Below are 13314 nucleotides of genomic sequence, written 5' to 3'. Positions count from 1 at the left end.
GACAGCAAAGCATCTGCATTGGGTGGACAGCAGATCTGCTGAACCAGTCAAATTGTCTGCTTTACAGTGTTTCCCCAATAACAATACTATTACCAAACTGACCTGATAGGAGTAACCCAGCCAGAACAAAGCACCTACATCATCAACAGCTAGAGAGCATCCATTTTCTTCGGACTGTTCTCCCATTGTCTGCCTGATGCCCTGTGAAAAACCAAACCCCTTGATAGGGCTTAGTTATGCTCCCTCCTTCCCCAGTTGCTTCTTCCAGAGAGGAAGTAGGGCACTGCCCATTTCCTGAACCGCATACAACTGTGATTCAGCAGTCCACCAACCACTTAACAGAGTTTTCTCCCTGGTATATAATAAAGCTAATTCTGATATGCCATTGGATCTTCCAGTATGCAGGAAACAAAAGCCAATTTACACTTCATGTGGGGTTCTGAGAAAGGAGTGAAAGAGGCCTGCTTCTCCCTTTCTTGTTCAAAGTATGGGAGGAAGAACGGAAGGCAATTCAACCCATCCTCCGGTTTTCTGGAGCATGCCAGAGAATTCCAAGGAGCAGCTGGAGGAAACACCTTTCATAATCAGAATTGGGTTGCCCTCAAAATAGGCAAAAATGGTGCCCATTGCAAACATCATTTATAAGCAGTTCCAAATCCCCTAGATTCCTTTTAGAATTCTATTTTGTTTTTAAAAGAAATGTGCTTCAAGATTCTTACAAAAAGGTGTCCTGAACAGTTGTTACTTTATTCAAACTAAGGCACACATCCTCAGCTTTGTGAAGATAAATAGCTGCACATGCGAAGGCTTCCATATCACCTGGAACTTCAGCCACACAGCTGCACATGCAAAGCCTATTCATAAAATATGCATGGATGCTGAGGTGGTTTAGTGAGCATGCAGGACATCAGGGACAGGACAAACTGCTCACCACCAAGTTTGATAAGTAAAGTCAGTATTCTGAAATATTTCTTTTTAAGGCTTTGAAATCACCTGGGATTCAAATGCAACTTTACATTTTATTGAAAAATTCATTCCCTTCCACTTTTGCTGCCTACTCCTCTTTTCTGCTTCTCCACCACTTCCAGCTTTTCCTATGGACCCAAGAAACTAAAAAAAGGAGCATTGCTTCCACAAATTTGTTTCACTTGAAGAGAGAGGCTGAGCACAAGGCCCTGATTCCTTCTATCATTTCCCACCCACTGCACACAAAACACACCAGCAATCCATTCAACACCATCTTGTAATAAATACAGAGCAACACTTGGCTGACTGCATACATATTCAGTGTCATCTTCTTTTGGAAGGGGGAGAATACAAGTTGATCTAACATTAGACATAAATGAAGCAATGGACAGAGTTAGAACTTTTTCTCCTCCATGCTAACCACCCCCCGATCTGGTCAGCTACATTTCTGCTGCTTATGACTGTTTTTCACTATGTGTTCATGGTTACTGGCTTTCCTCAGACTACTACACCCTCCACCCATTACCCATAAATTGCTGCGCTTATGCAAGAGCTCTTGAACTGCCATAGTAGGACAAATAATACAAGATCTTACTTGTTCCATTGATACCAGCAATGTACAGAGATTGCTCCACACTTGCTGAAATAGGTGTTGTTGCTACTTCATTAACATACTGATGAGGTCACTGTTATGCTACATCCATGTCTGGTAAATTTGGTGGTACGATACTATCGTCATGGCTCTGTGTTCATCTAACTTCCTGACCCATAGGAAATGGTACACCCATTATTTCTTTCATCACACATGTTAAAGTTTTCTTACAAGTCTTTTCCAAAACATTTGGATTATGCATGTAGAGTCATAGAAGAAACTGTGTTTCAAGCAGGAATGCAAAAACAGCTTTTCTGGCCATCCTGTGATCAGAAAATGTTGGCCACTGCCGCATGCGGTGATCTTGGTCACTGCAACTTCTCCCTTAAGAAACTTCCTAACTCTGTTCAGTCTTGCCATTGGCTCCCCCTGTGCCCAAAGAAGTACATGCTAGAGGCCTCTTCAGAAGGTAGCTCAGGCAACAAGGTCCACCTGAGCTCTGATATGTCTTGTACTTCATGCCTTGCTCTTCAGTCCTGAACCCTGGGTAGCCCTGGGGTCCTGCCTTCAAGTTTATTCTCTGATCCACTTGCTCTCCAGTCCTGACCCCCCTGCCTGAAGCCCCGTCCTCATGCTAATCCAACACTCTACTTCTGAGAGTCCCACATGAATGCAACAGCACTGCTCTCATGGTTGTCCCTCAGAAATGGGCATTCGGTGACACAATGGTGTCTGAATGCAGGAGGAATCATGGCTCAAAACTGCCACTGACAGATCTGTCCACTCCTGAAAATGTCTTTTTAAAGCATGATTGTCAGCACATCCTGTGGAAAAGAATTCTGTAAGTTCATTACAAATCCTTATAAACCACTATACAGTGCTGGGCAGTACAGAGATGTAAAAGCAAATTAAGTACATGAAATACATTATATGAAGAAGTCCTTTATTTTTGCCTACCTTGAATTAACTGCTAGTGTTCTAGTTGTTATGAGAAAGCCACAACATGTTAATTAATGACAGGGAACATACACTAACCCAGCCCTCTAGATGTGGTGAACTGTAGCTCTCATCATTCTCAGCCAGCATCACATGGCTTTGCTTATTTCTTGCTTTAAATAGAATGAACAATGAGAAACATTAAGAGTTTTCCCAGTGCCGTCCTATAATCATGCACAATAACCCTAACTCTTTACATTCTTAATAGTATGTGCTCCACAATAGGCATATATAGTGAATGCACTGTTCTTTGCAGCTTGAATTAAGGAGCAACCTTCATTGCATTCAAAATTAATTCATGGTGCATGAGTTGTTTTTTCTTAATATACTGCTGCTACAGCTTGGTTCTGCCTGCTTGTCTCATATGGAGTTATGGCCATTGCAGCTTTTACGGAACCTCAAAAGACAAAACATTCATAGAAGATAGAAAAGCAAAAGAAAGGAAAAAAGCCTAAAAGAAAAAAACTGGACAGAATTTGGAGTTTGCTATTTTCACTTTAAGAGTTGTCTATAACAGTCTGTTGTATCAGTTTGGTAATGTTTTGCGTTTTTTTATTATTATTGTAAACTGCTCCAGGCTCTAGCTAAACAGAGCAGGCTAAAAATGGCTACAAAAACAAGTCAACAAAAACAGAACATTCTTCATGCCCTTCAGAAACATGTTGATCACAGCCCAGTCAAGCTATTTGTCCCGGATTGTTCAGAAATATTTTCAATGGACAGAAGATGAATGAGGCGGTGTGTGGGGTGGGGGGCAAGCATTGTTTTCCAGGCGGAGAACTTGCAGCAAATCACAATAGCATGGGATGCCAGGGTTTCAGCCATTCTTCATTCCATTCTTCGCCCTACCCAGCCTTCCATTCCCCTGCCCTGCATCAGCATCCCACCACCACTGAGCCTGCCTAGTCTTCATGAGCCTGCTTATGGGGTCTCTCTGAGACTTCCACCTCAAGATTGTTTGTATGTCTATACACTTTGGGCTTCCTCCAAGCCTCCTCTCTTGTGAGTATGGTGCCATTTCCACTAAAGAAATAGTAGCACTCACTTTGAAATAGTGGAAATGGAGAGAATGATGAAAAATCATTAAAACAGTGATTAGAAAATGGTTGCTCCTTTGATATTTAATGAAAATATCCATGTATGACAAGAGCAACAAATTGTTTTCACCTGCACTGCTCCCCTGTCTCACTTCTGCCTTCTTCCACAAGAGACAAGGGATTCTTCTCCCTCTCTTTGGTTCCTCAGACTCACCAGAATAAAGAAGGCATCCTTCTGATTGCTCCATTCACCTTGGAAGCAAAGCAGTTGTTCAAAGCAGTAGCCTTTAGTTTCCTTGTATCAAAGTGTTAAGACATGATCTCTGCTATCTGTCCTGTATCAGAGATCAGGCGTGTCTCAGATCTTCAAGAAAAATACAGATTTTCTGAGGAACACGTCTCATCATCTACATCAGTATTACTCACGTTAGCAACTTCCCCTCACCTGAATCTTCTAACTAAAGATGCCAGGGACTGAACCAGAGATCTTCTGCATGAAAAAGAATGTGCCTTATAACTAGACTGTGGTCTAGTGTTTAAACTGTTTCCAAAGTATGATTTACATATGGTTTTAAGGACACAATCCAATGCAAGTTTCAACCGAAAAACTCCTCATCTTCCACAAGACTTCCATTTTCTGTCTAACCACAGAGGATTGTACCTGAAAGTGCAATTTTTTGCTTTTTATGTGGAAATATGCTGTTACTGTTTTGTAAGGGAGAGGTATTGTCAAACGGGATTAAGTTTTATTTTAGTTAGAAAATGTGATTATTATTGTCATTTGCTATTTCTGTTATTTTGTATTATGATGTTTTAACTCTCAGTGTAGCCACCTTGGAAATTCAGTTGGATCCAATGAGACAGAATAATAATAAATCCTATTGTAATATGTTTTATTAAAGATCTTTAAGACCTGTGTGAACAGCATTACATGGAAATTTTCTGGAAAGGCTCTTTAAATGTCTTATTAGAATAAAACAGAAGTGGCAGTTTATGCAATACTTTTAAAAACTATCATTAATTTTTTTTTAACCGTGTTGAAAAATCATACCGGAACACCTAGGAAGACAGTCTTTGTTTCATAGATGAGCAATGCAGACAAAGATAGCAACAACTTGCTAACACAACTCTACAAGTTTTCCTATGATCATGGAGCTCAAGACAAGTCACTAAGACCCAAGTCACTATAAAGTACATATTCCATTGTATTTCAGTAAACTTCAGAAAGATCCAATTAAGAAATGTGAGGCAATTGTTCTTTACTGATGAAGCCAGACCTGGCTTCCATCAAAAATTGGTCCATGTGGTTATAGAACAAGTCTGGTAGTATTCTCAAGCAACTGACTTCAACGGAGCTGGTAGAAGATGGTTACATAAACCATTCTGCAAGCAACTTATGCAGTGTGGGGTTTTTCATGGTGTAAACCTAGTCAATGTGTTTTTTGTGAATTTTACCCAGCATCAATCACTTTTCTATTGAACCCCTAATTCTGGGATATAAACTGGAAAATTCACCAAGCCTACTAACCTCCACTGACAACCCAGTCCAAAACCTGTTTGCTAAGGAAACATTCAAAAGTTCTTATTGCATAAACTGTATGTCTGGAATTGCATTTTTCACCCCAATCCAACAAACTTTAACCTGGAAATAGATTTCTTGGTTTTCAATGGAGCTAGCTTTCATTATGCATGTTTGGAATACTGCCTAACTCCAAATGTAGCTTTGTGCCCTAGTATTATAGCCACAGTGTTTAGCCCTAATTAATGCCACTAAATACAAATTATCATGGTTGTAAGCCCAAGGGATTAAGCTACAAAACTTCTTATGGAGGCAAGTCACTAGGGGAGCACAAAGCTCCAAAAATCCCCTTTAGCACAGAGTATTTCTATAATCAAGAGGGGTCACAGGCATGTCAAGGGCCATTTCAGGCTGTGTGTGTCCACCTTTATTTTTAATGAAAGCAGAATTCAGTATACAAACCTACCGGCAGATTTCTCAAATCCTGACAGGTTGCCTTCTGACAAACATATCTAATTTTCCTCTCCCCTTTTTGCAGCTGGAAACCAATATGAAAAACCAAGGCTGTGGGTATCTCATCTACAAATCTAAACAGAATGCAATTACTGTGAAGAGCTTTCATGTTTGCCCAGTGCTGTGCAACAATTTGCTCCTCCTTCCAATGGTATGAATTTAAAATTTATTTTGAAGTATACCTATTCATTTTTTCAATCAGAATGGCAACCTAGGTAATGGCTCCCACAGCAATCATTTATTTCTTCAAGAAGGACTCATCAGAATTGACAATGGAGAATTATGTATTGATTTCGGAATGATACTTCTAGAAGAAAAAACATCCACAATAATGATCCACAAACATCCCCCTACCTTTTTTTAAGGAGAAGAAGCACGTTACCGAAACTGTACTTTCAGGAAACACACATAACTTTGTTGATTTCCCCATACACTCCCCAGAAATCCTAGGAATAGTGACTGGATAGAATGATAATTTTCTGGAGATACCAAGCCTCCTCCTAGAACTACAGTCCCCAGGCTTCTACCACAAGAGGTAATTGCTGTGTACAGGCACTGGGGCAAGGTGCCAGAACACGCATGAGCGTCTATAGCTTTGATGGAAATTCAAGCTCAGGCAGTGAAGATTAAATTGTTGTGGAATCTCAGCAAGCCCCAGTATCAGATCAAGGTCAGGGAATGTCTGGGGCACAGGGAGAAGAGATATTAGTCTGGGCTGGGGGTGGGGGAGGGGGGTGATGGCCAACTGGTCTGTGGGAATGGAGACAGCACAACAGGAGGTAAAATGGACAGCTGTCAAAAGCCCCAGAGGAGGAGTCAGGGACTGGGCAGGTCTCACTGCAGGGACTGAGCAGTCTGTCTGACATAGAGGAGATATCTGTCTGACACAAGTCCCTCCTTGAGGAGGTGACACTTACTAGAAGTCAGCATAGGCGGGAAATTCAGTTAACTGAGAAACGGGAGGCATGCAGGAGGGGTAGGTTTCACAGTGCCCCACCTGCTGGGATGCACAGGTGGAAGGGATATAAAGACATGTGGATTGAGGGGTACTAGAGAGGGCTCAACGCTTTACTCTGGGTGAACTCTGAGATATGTAACAATACAGCCTTGTGAAAAGAAACCTGCTTACTTGGAGGAGAGCTGCACTTCATGACAGGCATGACTATAAAACCAATTTTGTGAAGCAAGCATTAACTTGGTTCATACATAACATTAACCCATCATTTATTTGATCCATAGGTTACTGCATTCTCTGCTTCTGTGATATGCAAACCCAGTGGTGCTAAGAAACCAAGGTTTGTTAGTAAGAACCTAGAAAGTGAACTGCCAACTTGTTGGCTTGTGAACTCCAAGTTGTTTAAGTGATGGGTTGTTAATGTGTGTGAATTTGGAACTATGGATGGGTTATTTTGCCAGGCTACAAACAGTGAGGGACAAGATTGGTAAAATTAACCCAGGCTTTCTATATGCCAGTACTATAGTGCCATTACTGCATTTGGAATACAGGGAGAAAAGCAGGAAAACAAACAAGCCAAGAAATAAGAAACAACCCATCATTTGTTTGAAATCTGTCAGGCAAACCCTGGGTAGGACAATGAACCATAGATTAACCATAGGTTAGGTGTTATGGATGAAGCACCTTTATATTCCTCTCTCCTTGAGGGATTGCACCCCCATTCAGAGACAGCTAATAGGAGAACAGAAAGAAAGAAGACCTCCCCATGACAAAAAATCATGCAGCTAATCTTTATATCCCATTATCGCCATTCACAGCATGCCCTCCTATTCTGTGACTTGTAAAACTGGCTAGAGTTTTGCTTCAGAGAGGATGGATCTGGAGAAGCCCCAGCTGACTGCTCAACAGGGTATTCATGGACTGGTGAACAGATAAAATTCAAGAAACTGACAGCACCAATTTAGATGCAACAGCTGATCTTCTTTAGTGCTTTATTTTTTCAGCTAGAAAAGATAAACAACACTTCTCCTCCACATACACCTTTCTCCAGTCTTGCTCAGCTATATCGAACACTTGGCATGAAAATGAAACTGCTGTGTGGGTGCCCCCCAAGAAAACTTCTAAATATTAATTGCTTAGCACTAATGATCTCCAAAGCCCTTAAAAGCACTCACAATTAAAGAAAAGCAACTCCCACACTTAAGCTCTAATTTAGATAATGGGTTCTAAGACCTGTAAGCAAGGAAAACTAAAGTTCTATTTGCTCTGACATATTCTCAAGGAAAATTAGGAACATTTCTTTTGGCCAGGTTCATATACCAAGGTCATCAACTCAGCTAAAATAATGGTAGACTAGTTCCTTTGCTTTATTTCAACAGATGTTTGTAAAGTGAAGAACTCCAGAATCCACTTTAGAAGTGGATCCAAAAGAATCCACTTTTGGGCTGTGGAAAGTGGATCTTCAATTTCCAACAATACTAGATGAGACATTTTTTCTCTACACTTGAAGTGAGCATGCTGATAACTAGAACAGTGATGGTGCCTAGTCCAACAATCACATATTTCAGAAGTGACACAGAGACCCAAAAGTGCTGAGATCCTTTTATTACAGCAAATCCCACTGCATAAGCTGAACAGTCACTCTCTCCAGACTGTTCAGCTGATGGCATTATGCTGTAGCTTTTCTAAATAGTTCCAGAGCAAGATAGAAAATTGGAAAATCTCTTAGGAACCATATTCCTCCAAGTTCTACATCGGGGTCAGGAACCTGAAAAAATTCCAGCTCCTCCTATGACAAGAAAAGGATCAGAGCCATTCCAGCTGTTTCTGTTATGAGGGAAGGTACAGAACTCCAGATACAGTCCTGACACTCCTATGCACCTCTTGAGTTTTGGGTCAACTCTGCCAATGAGTTGGAACCTCCTAGTGCTGTGAGTACTGGCCTTGGGACGTGAGCAGCTTTTAACACCTCAGACAGAGGAATGACCTGAACTCTGCTGTTCTTGAGACAAAGAAAAGATTTCTAGAAAAGGACCCCAACTTCCATGCACTTCCCTGCAGAGATCTACCACTTGGTTTGGAACTTCTGGCTACTGTGAGTCCAGTCCTAGCCATAACCCGTCCCCAAACTGGCGCCCTCCAAATGTGTTGGAGTGCAAGTATCGCAAGTTCTGCATACAACCCTCAGAACCAAATTCCAAAATTGAGACAAGCCTAACAATAAAGGCATCCTGAAACTATGGCGAGGAATATACCTTTTTTCTGGTGACCAAGCAACAAAGGTCAGTTACTTAGTGTTCTATTGGGAAGAGTCAAACATTTAAAATAAACCTCTGTCAAGAGATCAGAATTCATAAAGATAAGCCTGGAAGCAGATTTTTTAACACCAGATGTCCTAAGGGGTGATGTGGGTCAAGATGACCATTGTTAACCAAGATAACAAAAAGTAACTGAATGTTTCCTATTGACTGTGTTTTCCTTTCACTGATGGATGTGTCCCACTTTTATTGAGCAATGTCTCCTGCTATGACGTTTTCTATCCCTAATCATTACAAAAAGCTAACTATATATCTTTGCTGTACATGATGATTGAGGCAACTGGTCCCGGCTGGAGATGGGCTCACTCTATATGGCTAGTGCACACCTAAAAATAAATAATCTTTTTATATAAAATGACTGGCTGGTTTTGCCCATCTCACACAGTCAGACAACGAAGGGGGGCGGGGGAGTTGTCCTCAGAAGTGGCATGGAACAAGTCTGATGTCTATTGAAATGAGAGTCATTTCCCATAGATGACATCTTAACAATGAACATCAGGTAGTCAAATTGGCTGGAAGTTTACCAAATGTATTTTCCTCATGGAGAACACATGAAGAAAGTACAGACTTGAGTTCAGATTTTAGTATATCAGTGGGGGAAACATTGTATTAAGTGTAGCTCAAGACAAACTAAGATGCTATGTATCTAACTTTAAATTCCATGTTTACCAACCTTGTCAGAACAGTAAACAGAGAATATGTGGATGCCATATAAGAGCCCCCCAAAATAAATTTCGGCTGTATGTGCATGTGTGGGTGTGTATTTAAATAAAGTTTCTTCTCTGGGAAAACAGCAACATCTGTTTCAAAATGTAACTTTATATATAGAAGCAGAGCATCTTCATGGACTGAGCAAAGGCACCTAAACCAGAAACCTGCCTCCAGTTGTCTTCTGTAAGATAGTGTCAACTGATGTGCATGCACATATTCATTCTTTCTGTGTGAGTCCTCTCCCTATGTATTTAGGTTTCTCCTCATCATCCAGGGAACATCTCCTCCTGATGCATTATGTTCATAGATGTCAATACCTACACTTGCGGAACGTTGAAAGCTGACCGGCTCACACTGTCAGATCTAATAGCACTTAAGAATGGTATACTGCCAAAAGCTTCTCAGCATCAAGGCACAAGGCCACTGGTTTATTGCCCCTCTACCCTAGCCTATCCAATCTTCTCCTTTTCTGGGTCACAAAATATAGTCTGTATTGTCTGCTACATATGTACAGACATGGACAATATAATAAAATCAGAGTAGTCACTGAAGCATGCCGTCTGGCGCTAGCCTTGACCTATTTGTTCGGGCTCTTTCTTGGACTGTTCAGTTTTGTTTTGCTGGCTACATTTCACATCAGTTGTGCACAGAGGGCAAACACAGACAACTGAGGAATGCTATGCCTAACATTATTCTAGCAATTATTTTTAAAAGATGAATTCTGAAACTGAAAATATACTTCAAGAGAAAACAGCAGGATGAAATTATGCATGAAATGCATGTAGAATTAGTTGCATTTTTGCTCTGGTTCATGCCACCTTTATAATTACATCTGACTATAGCAGAGAACAGGACAGCACAGAACAACACAACACAGAGAGCAACTGAATCAGGTAAACGTATGCAATTCACCTCCAAAAATCACAGTGACTAAGTGAAATAAGATGGAATTTATGGCATTTCAAATTAATCAGATGAGGTCAAACAATTTCCTTTGGGGAGCAAGTTAAGTGCAATACTATTATTAAAACACACATTTTCAATTATAGTTTTCAAAAAAAAAACCCCATACAATCCTAATGGTGAAAGTAAGTGGGGATAAGAAACTGCATAATTTTCCTTTCTTTTGAACAAAGCAAAATATAGCACCACTCAGAACTCTTATATAGCACATTAGTTATATCCAGGGCTTCTTTTGTCATAGAACGCACTGGAACAGCGATCCGGCACCATTTTTCCAATGGATTTTACGAAGTGATTTTGAATCATAGCAGATCAGCAGCAAACATCATTAACACAGTGCCTGCAGGCTGCTTTTGTGTCTGCTATCTGATAGTGAGAGATAGCTGCTTGGGACGCCACTACTGCTACACTGCTCCCTGCTGGCTTGGGAGTTCTGGCACCTTTTTTTTTTAACAAAAAAAAGCACTGGTTATGTCTATATATTGTGACCTTGAGCTTTTCAGGCAGGTTCACCTACCAATCCACGCTCTCATTTTTATTTTCAGAAAAGGTTGCATGTAACAACAAATAATGTGGAAATGAAGATCTAGAAATGTTTGCTTCCAGAAATACTTTGGCTCTACTGAGACAGCACTGCTCTTTTCGTATAAATCAAGAGCCTAGATTTACCAGAGTCTTACCTCAATAAGGAATAGCAAATGTGTAGCTTACTGGTGAACTTTAGTGTTTGAAATAAGAAATAGGTCTTTACCTGAGTCGTTTTTGCTCGTCTGCCATGCATACTGTTGCTATGGCTCATTTTGGGATGTGTGATTCCTTCAGAGAGGCAGTGAGATTTTCGGCAGGGGAGTGTGTTGTAATTACTATAAGAAGGAACGTTCTCCATTGCGGTTGATGACATTTTGTGGTCTTCAATATCTGGGATCCGAGACACTAAAATTCGACAGTACCCTGAGGTGATGCGTGGGCCACCATTGATTGAAGTGCTTGATATCTGGGGAGAATACAAGTCACTCATGGAATTGGCACGCTGGCAGGTGACCAATGGCTGGCGGCTGTTGCTCGCCTCTCTTCCTCGAGTCTCCTCACCATCCTTTTCCTCAGCCGAGCCTAGGATCTCTTCATTGCTTGTCAAATGCTCTTGACTGAGATCAGAGAGTGAAAATTCCAAGCTATCCTCCCGCCAAATATCTGCAGATTTTGAACGTTTTTTCTTGAAACTCATAGGCTCCAAGAAAGTGGTCCCATTCGTTGAGTATGAATGTTGCCTACCACCCCCTTCAGCCAGGTAAGTTGACTCATCTTCATAAAGTCTGCCGCCTTCTGAATTTGGCATACTCTGTACAGAGGCTGCCATGAGGACTGTGCTGCTATCCACACTGGGAGTGACAGAAGAATCGGTGTGGTAGGAAACTGGCCTTAAGCCCACATCCATCCTGTCAACCCAGATTGGACTTCCAAAATCCTCCAAATTGGCTTCTTGGGTAAAAGGCTCCAGACCATTCTCTGCCAATGACTGAGGAATGCTGGGAGTGCTGCTAGATCGTGTGCTTACTTCTGAGTTCCTGTGGATAATTTTTCCTGAGGAAGCATGTCTGGTTCGGCGAACTGCTTTGTTTGAAAGGCGAAGAGAGCGTGATGTATGTTTTCGACTCAAGCTGGCATGTTTTTCTCCATAAAACTGATGTTCTACATTTTGGCTCTCTGCATTTCCCATGGTTTTAATGCCTGCAGGACAAAAAATGACAGCATTACAAATTCAATATTTTACAAAAAGGTAGAATACTCTGTCAGTGTTCCTGACAAAACCATGGTTCAATATACCAATATTTGCAAGGCAACTTGTCTTCACAATATCATATTGTTGTTACCTTAAGACTCATAAATTGACCCATGAAACATGAACTGGAGTTTTTCAAAAAAGTATCAAGATAATATACATTTGTGTTGGCATGAAAAAGGATTGCTTGCCCCTGAATGGTGCAAAACCATTACATTAAAGACATGGGAAATCTTAAAAAGTAAGATCACACGACTGCAGTCGCCTTGCTTTTTATATTAAAATCTATCCCTGACATACCAGCATATCCAGTCCTGATGTGTCATTCTTCCCTCTTGCTGTACTGCTGCCAGAACTACTGCCACTTCCTACAGCTGGGAAAAGAATGGTTCTTGTTAAGTACCAGGAATGAGAGGGAATTGCACAGCTTTCATCTCAGGTACATGACTGCAAGGGACTTTTCTTTCCCAGCTGGAAGAGGAGGAGGAATAGGCAGCAGCAACAACCATACAGGTGAGAAAGGTAAGAACAACGTATCAGTGTACAGTTTGCTGGTTATTAAGAAAGATGCTGATATTTTTAAAAGCATCAACAACACATTCAACAGCCTTGCAGGACTTCTTTCTTTATCCTCTCTGCCTATAGCCTAAATTATGCAAAATAACCAGCAAACGTAGAATCATCTCTGCAATTACGAGAAGCCTTTCAAAATTAGTTCACTTTGAATGGTTTGTACAAGGTGCAGAATTTAAGCTTTCTCTCCCAGAATGTGCTTTACTTTGAGGAAGACAAAGCATGGAATACACACAGCCCAGGGAAAAATCGGCAGAAGTCAACATTTTTATCCAAAGGCCCACAAATATTACATAGCCTTCCTACAAAGCTTAGGCTAGCCAAATAAGGAGGCAAGGTGAAGCGGTTGCCGCAAGCAGCAGATGTGAAGTATGCCTGTCTTTCTGCAACC

The 13314-nt window shown here is 41.0% G+C and overlaps 1 protein-coding gene across 1 annotated transcript in view; it reads right to left on the bottom strand.

Annotated features, from left to right (window-relative positions):
- Positions 1 to 12725, bottom strand: part of TIAM1 (TIAM Rac1 associated GEF 1) — an 89117-nt gene extending 76392 nt beyond the window's left edge. The window contains exons 1-2 of the mRNA XM_044442696.1: positions 12651 to 12725; positions 11322 to 12298 (exon numbers count right to left, since the gene is read on the bottom strand). Coding sequence (XP_044298631.1) covers positions 11322 to 12287 — 966 coding nt within the window. The 5' untranslated portion in view covers positions 12288 to 12298; positions 12651 to 12725. The remainder of the gene's footprint in view (positions 1 to 11321; positions 12299 to 12650) is intronic.
- Positions 12726 to 13314: the final 589 nt, after the last annotated feature.

Source organism: Varanus komodoensis, unplaced genomic scaffold (assembly GCF_004798865.1).
Source record: "Varanus komodoensis strain SLA01 unplaced genomic scaffold, ASM479886v1 scaffold4, whole genome shotgun sequence".
In the NCBI taxonomy this organism is placed as follows: domain Eukaryota; kingdom Metazoa; phylum Chordata; class Lepidosauria; order Squamata; family Varanidae; genus Varanus; species Varanus komodoensis.
Note: the sequence above shows the minus strand (reverse complement) of the source record. Positions and strands in the feature narration are given on the sequence as shown.